The following is a 10,293-nucleotide window of genomic DNA, read 5'->3' as shown; positions in this document are numbered from 1 at the left end:
GGACCAGCGCTAGTCAGAAAGGAAACACAACTAGGGACCAGCGCTAGTCAGCAGTATAAAACTAGGGACCAGCGCTAGTCAGCAGTACACAACTAGGGACCAGCGCTAGTCAGCAGTACACAACTAGGGACCAGCGCTAGTCAGCAGTACACAACTAGGGACCAGCGCTAGTCAGCAGTACACAACTAGGGACCAGTGCTAGTCAGCAGTACACAACTAGGGACTAGCGCTAGTCAGCAGTACACAACTAGGGACCAGCGCTAGTCAGCAGTATACAACTAGGGACCAGCGCTAGTCAGCAGTACACAACTAGGGACCAGCGCTAGTCAGCAGTACACAACTAGGGACCAGCGCTAGTCAGCAGTACACAACTAGGGACCAGCGCTAGTCAGCAGTACACAACTAGGGACCAGCGCTAGTCAGCAGTACACAACTAGGGACCAGTGCTAGTCAGCAGTACACAACTAGGGACCAGTGCTAGTCAGCAGTACACAACTAGGGACCAGTGCTAGTCAGCAGTACACAACTAGGGACCAGCGCTAGTCAGCAGTACACAACTAGGGACCAGTGCTAGTCAGCAGTATACAACTAGGGACCAGCGCTAGTCAGCAGTACACAACTAGGGACCAGTGCTAGTCAGCAGTACACAACTAGGGACCAGTGCTAGTCAGCAGTACACAACTAGGGACCAGCGCTAAGGACAGAAGCTGTCAGGGAAGTTCAGAGAATTTTATTTCCCAGGTAACTCTCCTGTCCTCAATAGCTCACCAGTCTATTTTAGCATCTCTGCTCACATGATCCTAATGTAATTTATAAACCCTCCCACCCCTTTACCGCAACACCAAGAAGTACCGAAAAAGGTGATAGTGTATAATAGTATATAATTGTTCATGCTGCTGCTCACGGCTACTCTAGAACTTTAATACAGTTTTCTTTAAACTGAATTTTTGCAGAAATACAAATCTCCGCTGTCTTATCAGTTTTTAGTTGAGGTAGGAAGATGAGGAAAACTACGTTGGGCATACAGGGTTCATGTTTGGCTAGGGTGCTGCAACAAAAGTTCTGATGGCAATAAATCTACAATGCTAAGGCCTAAACAATTGCTGCCCATTGCACAGAAAATGCAGAGATGATTTGCAACTAGTTATAATTCTGAACTGAAGACTCCTTCTGTGTATCTCAGGCCAGCTGTGAAGACTCAAAAAAGAATCATTGTTAACTTCTCCAGATCTCATAGATGTAGTACTGAATTTGTTATTTTCATATGCTTACACCTAATTGAATGGGTGAAGCTGGACAAATCTTGGAAACCAAGCAATCAATGTAACGCATTTGGGGATGTCTGACATATGTGCATACACTGGTAAATGCTGATGCACAGAACCATCCTTGTTTACATAAGTTTAGGGGAGAATGGCAATTTGCGTTTATGGCTGGCTGTATGCCTCACCTCTGACATATTCCTGTGCCAGGGAAGCTGCATTTTTTTATTTTATTTTTTTACACTAGGCATATCTTATGTCTGAAAATGTCCTTGTGCATGCAGTTTTAAAGAGTTTATTTATAATAACTTCCTTGGATCAATGTGACAAACCTTCACCGTTCTATGACAAATGCAGGCTATATGCAGGCTGTATTTTGCCCAATACAGTGACCACCATCTAGTGGCCATAATATGGTATATTTTCCTGATTAAGATATTGCAGAACAAATACTGCATTATGTTAATGCCTAGATGATGCTGATGATTTTATGAAATTACTGTATTAAAGTGTCTTTAAAGGCAAAACTTTTTTTTTTTTTTTTCTAAAAGTTCGTACACCCTATAAGAAAATCGGACGAGCATCGGGCGAGAAAAAAACTTTCGTACGATTTTCGTATAATGTGTACAGTCAATTCCGACTTTTTGTACGCAAACTCCAAAATTTTTCTTGTATAGTATCAGAACAAACGATTTTCCTTTTTAATATGTACCTTTCTTCTATGATTTTCGTGCAAGAAAAATTAGAAAAGAAAGACTGCACATGATCAGAAACAATAAACAACAAAGAAAAAAGCCTTTGTCGTGCCAGGATTTTCATCCATCGGTTTTGATTTTTCTATGAAACGAGAAAAATCGTACGATCACCCGATTCTCTTATAGTGTGTACCCCAATGGGGTTATTGCTCCCATTTGTGTTTCTTTTTTGCCATCTGTCCCCCACTGCGGAAATTTTCCCTCAGTTCCTGTCTCAAAGCCAAAACAGGAAGTGAGGGAATCCCGATGGGTCACCAGGGTTCCTAGAACTAATGTCCCCATTGGAGGATTTCCCCTCTATTTCTGTCCCAATGTCAACCCAAAATCTGGGATTTTCTTTTACTTTCACTTTTACTTAAACAGGACAAATAGAGAGGGTGGATCCCCTTAATGGGGGACACAGACAGTAATAAAACCTGAACAGATGTTTTAGTCCCTTTCCACTCTATCCAAAAAAAATAAATAAATGCGTTTAGTGATTCTTAAGGGATAAATACAATCAGAATTCATCATGACATAGGGAATGTCTGTCACATTTGTCCCAACTTTTTTTTTTTCATAAATAGACCCAGAAGTGTTTAAAATTAGAGCGATATCAATTTTTGCATATTAACCAATCAGATTGTAACATTTAAATTCCAGTTCCATTTTTTTTCCGTCACATGTTTGATCTCGGCTGGTTACTTTCTTGCAATGTAGACCATTCTTGATAAATCAAATCTTTTCAGAATACTCATAGTACATTCAGCAACTTTTCTGATCTGCTTGCATTAATTTTAGTAATTTGTGTTATCAGAAGGATTTTTTTTCACAAGTTCAGTAATACATAGTGATGTGAATGCAATTTTTAAACTTTTTTCTCTTTTTCCAGGAAATTATTTTGTCGCATTTGCAATGATTGTGGTCTGGGTGTTAGCAGGATTTAACCTGTACTCCCATTTCTTTCCACAGGCGGTTATGACAGACTATAAAGTCAAGGCCTTGGAGTCTGTACATGGATATTTTTCTTGTGAACAGGTAACTTTACAAAATTGATACAAATCATATTTTAGAAATTATTTTAAAGTAACATTAAAATCGATAAAGAGGTCACACTTACCTGCTCTGTGCAATAATATTGCACAGAAACTTCACTTTCCTTCACTACTCGCTGTTCCTGCCAGTGCTGTACGCACCCCCCCCCCCCCTCATTGGGTGCCTCCTGTAGCAAGTCAAGTGCTAAACTGATACTACAGTCTTGTTATTTGTTGTAGTCTCTCATGCAACATCGCTGAATCGAGATGGGCCCAGGTAAATTTTCGGGGGAGGCTGCTGCACACAGGTTTATTTTATCTTAATGCATAGAATGCATTAAAAAAAAAAAACTTCCAACTTTAGAACCACTTAAAGAGGTACCCATGTACATGTGTTACTTTTTTGTCTTCTACTGGAGTTTGAATGCAGCCGGAGACATCTATTGGGAAGTCACATGGTGCATGGTAAGTGTTTAGGAATTGAGGGTAGGACAGGTAGTGGGGCATTTTATAACTTAAAGTTGCATTCCAGGTTTAAGATCTCTTTAACATGTTGATTTGGGCCAAACTGACCCAAATTAACTATTTTCTACACTAACAGATGTGCTCTGTATTAACTGTAGGAAGCCTCCACTACATACAATATAAAGCCTTGTTTTCCAGCTGTAGGATGCAAACTTCCTATCTCACACCCATAACTACCTACAGTTGAAGGACACTCAGCCATTTAAAAGCAGCTTTGTGTTTTCTGATTGAATTCAGCACTTCCATCCTTTGACTGAGTTGGAGAGCACAATGTTGTCCGCTTGTCTGTCCAATCAAAGGCAGCTTTGTATTCAGTCACAAAGTTGCTTGTGAATGGCTGCGCACCGCTCAGCCCGACTAGTTCGTTTATATCCATGTGTGACATGGGAAATTCTTGTTTCACTGCCGAAACGCAGTGATTGTATACTGTATGTAGCTGAGGCCAGTGCTGTATCTTGGCCTAGGCCAACAAGGCCCAGGCCTAGGGCGGCACTTTGCAGGGGGGCAGCAATAATGCTGCAGCCCGCATGAAAAAAATAAACAGCCTCCTCCTGGCTCCTGCTCGAGAAGGGTCCCACGCCGGGTTGCACTACACTTTTAGTATAGTGCCAGTCTTATGGGGCGAATTGGGCCAGGGGGCAAATCAGTCTGGCACCCCCATAAAGTGGTCACATTGCTACCTGCTGGTATAAAAATACCGGCCGATCAGGACATTTGGACAGACCGCAGGCCGCCAACCACACTTAATACAACTGTCCCGACGCCCGCCAATGCTAATAATTGTGGCACTGCAGCCTAATAACAAGACAGACAAAAAGATTTCCAAGCTCTCCTTACCGACCAATCTGCGACCAACCGAATTGACCTGTCCAACAGTACGCGTTAAAAACAGGGGTTTAGTTGCACACATTTGCAACCTAATGCTCCACCTACCCTTCTCCGCCCCCAGGTATGGCAGGCATCATGTCAATAATTTCCTCTCTTTAAACATTCTTGTCCTTGAGCGAGCATATTGAATTGCATCATATATACAAATAAAGACTTTTAATTGTATATGATGGCAATAACATTTTGGACCTGCTCACCTCCATATGTGCTATCGCAATATGTCACTGGGTTAGTAAGATTACTCCTAAGATATTTGGACTTGTGCTTGCTGCCACTAATTATTCCACGTATCTGTATAATGACTAGGGACTTCCTAGTCATTATACAAATAAGTGAAATAATCCTATGATTACAATCAGTGGCAGCAAGCACAAGTCCAAATATCTTAAAATAAAGGAGTAATCTTACTTATCCAGTGACATAAGGCTGTACTAATGGGCACTGATAGCCACTGATGAGGCTGGACTGATGGCCACTTATGAGGCAGCACTTATAAGATGCACTGATATGATTTACTGATAGGCTGCACTAATGCACACTGATAGACTGCACTGGTGGCTACTGATATGCTGCACTGATGAGGCTGCACTGATGGGCAGTAAATGAGGCCACACTGATGGGCACTGATAAGGCTGCACTGATGAGGCTGTGGTTGTGGTCTGTGGTTTACAGATGAAAGGGCGGGTCATGAACAGGAAGGGATGTGACCTTTACAGGAAGGGGTGGGTCATATTTAAATTAGGGGGTGCACAAGTTTAGTCAGGCCTAGGGCAGCACAAAACCTAAATACACCACTGGCTGAGGCTGCATACAAATCATACAACGCACCCAGGAGGTGCACCTGTTAGTTTAGAAAAAAAATTATTTGGCTCAAACAAACTAGTTAAAGGGACAATAAACCTGTAATATAGCTTTAATGCAGGGGATGCATTAAGGTAAAAACATTTAGACTTTAACGAGGAACTTCGCCCCCCCCCCCCCCCCATTTTTTTTCCTCTCCTGCTTACCTGATGCTGGGACAGCCACAGTTAGTATACTCACCCACACAGTGGATCCAGCATTCTCCTGCCAAGATCCTCTTCTCTGCAGCCTCTGCCAGGTCCTGCACCACCATGTTTCATATGATTACATTGGGAAGCTGCGCTACTTCTTCCAGGTTCTGGTGCAGCCTCCTGATAAGACGCTAGGACCGCTCCCTCCACTGTTAGTGAATGGGGTGATGTGCAGGGCTCCCAGTGTCTTCTGGAATATGTACATCATACATCCCAGTGGGCACTGCCATCATTGCCCTAGGCGCATGATTGGGGGTGGGTTGAAACTTAATATGGTGAAAAAAGCAGGTTTAAAAAAAAAAAAGCACCAATAGATGTGCCGCAGAGTGAGGGTGGGCGGTGCTCATGGAAAGGAGCCAAGACAAGTTGAAAGGGTGTAATCTGCTTTAAGGCATTGCAAGCATACAATGTCAGTACAGAGACAATGAAAGTGATGGCATGGCTGCTTGCTTATGCATTGGCTCGTTACAGGCTTGCTATTCAAAATGAGCTTTGAATAGAGTAATGAGGAGGAAAAGATTGGGTGGGTCTCTAATGCCCAGAAGGGATGCACATAATATGGTTTCTAATTTTGCCTCGCAGTGAAACAGATAAGAATATCATTTGATATGAAACCGAAGAATATCCTTTGATATGATACCTAGAAGAAAACAAAATTTGGTATAGAATATATTAACATGCATTAAATGCATAACCTTGTTTGTTGCTGCTCTAGGGATCACTACTAGCTACTGCTGCCCCTGTATTTCATTGCAATCTCTCTGCTACTCAGTTTAAAACCTGGTCAGATTAAATATCTGCCACATACCGGGGGCTTTGTTTTTTCATGCGTTCAGCTGATTCCTAAAATTGCATTGTATCGAGCAGTAAAGTACAACCATTGTGCTGTTGGTAAATTGTTAAGCTTGAGTATGCAATAAGAAGAAATATAATTGGTTGGATGGCAGCGCTGTGGGGTCCCTTGGGTGCTTATTGTTAAAAAAAAAATGTGGAATGTGTGTAAATATTCTCACATAAAGTGCTCAAGTGCTGTGATTGAAAAATGCAAAACAATTATTTTTCAATCCCCATAAATTGCTAAAATATAAACCAATACAAATAATATTCAATGATTAAAATGCAATAAATAAATGCACTAGTGCTTATGTGTGCTGTGCAAATTAATATCACTTTTCAGAAAAAAACTCTGTATGTATCTTCAATCCAAACGATCTGTCCACAGCGTGCTCATCTTTTTATTATCCTTTTTCCACCACACCTTCGTGAGCTATTCACCACCAGTTATATCCAAAATCCCTCACCGAACATATTTGCTGGTAATATTCTAAACCAGCAAAAGAGCATGTTCTTTTCAGGGAGCAATACTCAGTCTGTAATTCTCTGCCAATACTGCCAGCTTGTCTCAGACGAAGCATATCCCAATATAAGAGCGAAAACTCGGCGTAGCGTAAAACCTTTTTTGAAATCTTATATCGGGTTTACTTAAAATTGTGCACGCACATTTTAAAGTGTCTCCACTGACAAAAGTATTCCAGCATAACAATCCTGATTGGGCTTGCTCTGACATCCCTGTAGGCATAAGCTGAGACCCAACCTAACGTGACGACCCCTTCAGTACCTGCCCTACATGTTTCGTCACTTGACGTCTTCCCAGAGCTGTGGAGTGTACGTCACCTATCCCCTCTTTAAACACAGTATCCTTCGTCCCCATTCAAATACATTAAAACTTTTTCGGTACTCCAAAAAAAGCCTGCCAACATATAAACATCTTTATAATTTATGCGTAGAAACATGTGTTGTGTTTTTTTTTTTTTAACCCTTTAAAACTTCTTATTTGCTCTCTTTTCGTCTGTTAAAGCTTATCTAAGCCAAAAAACAAACTTTAATTTATTGCAGCATACTAGTTCTTCGATATGGTGGCTGGATTCGTTTTACCATTTAATACTTTTTTCCCCTCCTTATTTTTACCTAGTGATCCTGACTAGTAACGTGTTTTTGTCATATGGTGACTACAGTCCCCCGCCTTTCCAGTTTGGGCAACAGAGAAAGCTACAAGATCCTTCCCTTTTGCTACTTTCCATAATATGGAGGGGCGTGAGTCTGTAGTCATGGAGAACAATGTAGTTAATAACTGTAGGCAAGTGCAATTTCATTCAGAATGATCGCAAACCTGTGAAGAATTTGCTGATATGCCCAATTCGGTCTATGCAAACCAGACTTTCAGGACTTATTCCATTTATGGATTGCATTAATGCACCTGTGTTAAAGTACAGCAGTACTGTACATATGGAATGCTGCATTAAAGTATAACTAAAGGTAAAACTTTTTTTTTTCTAGTTTTGATTAGAGTGGAGAGGGATTAGAAAGATTGTCAGTTGTTATTGCGGTCTGTGCCCCCGTGAGGGGAAATTTTCCAATGGGGACACTAGTTCTGGTGACCTGAGGGTCCCCAAGGAATTCCCTTAATTTGCAGGGATTTCCTCTCACTTCCTGTTTGGCTATGGGACAGGAAGTGAAGGGAAATCTCTGCAATGGGACACAGATGGCGGAAAAAAAAACCTCCCTTTATTCTATCCAAAAAAAAAAAAAAATTCTTACCGATAGTTCTACTTTAAGGTAGCCCATTCACTTTGAATGGATTGGCTGCACAACATCTCTATTTGAACCCCTCTGTTTGCTAATTTCTCCTAAGTTCACCACCACTGTTCTACATAAAACAATCGCACGCCTAAACAAAAATCTCTAATAAGGGCAGACCACCCATTATGTTATGATTGTTATATTCTTACCTTTTTAAATGTAAATACAATTGTAACTATCTTAATTTCCAGCAATCAATGCCATCATTGCTTCATGCCAGTATATTCTGTTTCACAAAATACATGAAACCAAATGCAGGTATGTATGCAGATATATTTCTCATATTGCCCAGTTAAAAAAAAAAAAAAAGAAAATGATCTCCATTTTCATCATTCTGCATTGCAGCCTCTAAGCGGTGACCTAGGTGCGATTGGTCGTACAGTGACCTAGGTGGGATGGTCGTATTAACATTGTACCAGGCTTTTTTGAGACGCGCTCATAGTTCAGCAAACACACCTTATCAATAATTTTGTACAAGTATTGGATCCACTGGTACCTGTATCTAGTCATATGCATTGCTACTCTGATGTGGTCCTAAATGTCTCTATTTTTTTTCCTTCTAGATAATTGAGCTGTTGAGATATTTCTCATGGGCAGAGCCTCAGCTGAAGGCAGTGAAGGCCATGCAACATGTAAGTGTTCCCTTCATACGCAGTAATGCTTTTTGTACTGTTACCACGCATTGTTGGTGGGTGGTGGTGATTGGGTTACATGCAATTGGTCTTTTTCTTTCTTTTGGCCTACTTTGTTTTTCTCCATAAAAGGATACCTGCCCACCATATAAAGTATGCCAAGGAAGACATTTTGTGTCCTTAACCAATTTACAGCTTTTTCTTTGACTAAAATCTGACAACATCCCTGGGGAATAAGCAGTGTATGTCATCCAAAAAGTGGAGGCAGATGATTTATGTGTGTAACTAACATCTCAGAAAATTCTGCCCTTTAGTAGGAGCTAGGAGTATCCTTGCATCATGTAGCAGCCTGCCCACACATTACCATCTGTTATCTTGCCTGAATGACAGGTACACTTGAAAGCTGTAATTAAAGCCTTTGTTACCCCAACACTTCATATTCCTGATATGTGCCTTGTACTTGTATGAGAAAGTATCCTGTTCCCTTTGTATAGCTTCCTTTGTGTGAAATCCCTGGTGTTCCTGCCATTACCTCTGTTTTCCTTTTTAAAAAATGACCACACTAAGCAGGAGAGCACAGAATTGTCAGTTCTCTAGCTATGCTGGGAACTCGGTGTGCTCTCCTCCCATGATCAGGCTTGCCCTGACACGCCCCCGCTGCTCCCCACCGGGAAGCTCAAAGTGCTGCTGCTCCCCCTTCCCAGCTTTTATGCAGCTGAGAACAGAGGGAATGTTATAACTTATAAAAATGGGGAAAAAGGTATTAATCATTTTATATCTAGCCTTTTTATTTCTATTTTAAACTGAATGGGTTGTTTTACAAGATAATCGTTTACAATCACTTTAATTTCCAGTAATGTAAAAAGTAGACATATGCCGGTTTTCGGTAATTCGATATATCGCGGTATTGCATAGCCACGGTATTGTTATTGTGGCATTTTTAAAATACCGAGTTTCTCTGCTCCTGGGTCTGACTTGTGAATTGATACATTTCAGTGAGCTGGATGACTCATTCACTCACACAGCTAACGCCTTTCAGCATTATCTCCCAGTAACTATAAACAAAAATGATTACATTGTATCTTTTCCTTCCCTCTGCCAGGGAGAAAGGAAGTTTAACCTCTTAAAGACTGGACCTTTCTCTGACACTTGTTGCTTGCAAGTTAAAATCATTTTTTTTTTTTGCTAGAAAAGTACTTAGAACCCCCAAACATTTTATATATTTTTTTAGCAGAGACCCTACAGAAAAAAAATGGCGATTGTTGTAATATTTTATGTCACACTGTATTTGCGCAGCAGTCTTTCAAACGCAATTAATAGACTTTAATGAATAAAAAAAACGTAACAGTAAGTTATCCCAATTTTTTTTTTGTTACACAGAGATTTGTGAGAGAATCATGATCTTTATTCCAAGCTAAAAAATCGTGATTCTCATTTTGGCCAGAATCGTGCAGCTCTAATATGGCCTTGAAATCCATCCTGCTTTTGCACCATGCGACTAACCTGCAGTTCCTGCTCTGGCAAGC

The 10,293-nt window shown here is 40.8% G+C and overlaps 1 protein-coding gene across 1 annotated transcript in view; it reads left to right on the top strand.

Moving 5' to 3' along the window:
* Positions 1-10,293, top strand: part of PROSER1 (proline and serine rich 1) — a 114,844-nt gene that overhangs the window by 3,118 nt on the left and 101,433 nt on the right. The window contains exons 2-3 of the mRNA XM_082244677.1: positions 2,969-3,034; positions 8,699-8,767. Of these exons, the coding sequence (XP_082100803.1) occupies positions 2,969-3,034; positions 8,699-8,767 (135 nt within the window). The remainder of the gene's footprint in view (positions 1-2,968; positions 3,035-8,698; positions 8,768-10,293) is intronic.

The sequence above is a fragment of the Pelophylax lessonae genome (genome assembly GCF_965119305.1).
Source record: "Pelophylax lessonae genome assembly, chromosome: 2".
Taxonomy (NCBI): domain Eukaryota; kingdom Metazoa; phylum Chordata; class Amphibia; order Anura; family Ranidae; genus Pelophylax; species Pelophylax lessonae.
The sequence above is the reverse complement of the archived record's forward strand: the minus strand, read 5'-3'. Positions and strand labels throughout refer to the sequence as shown.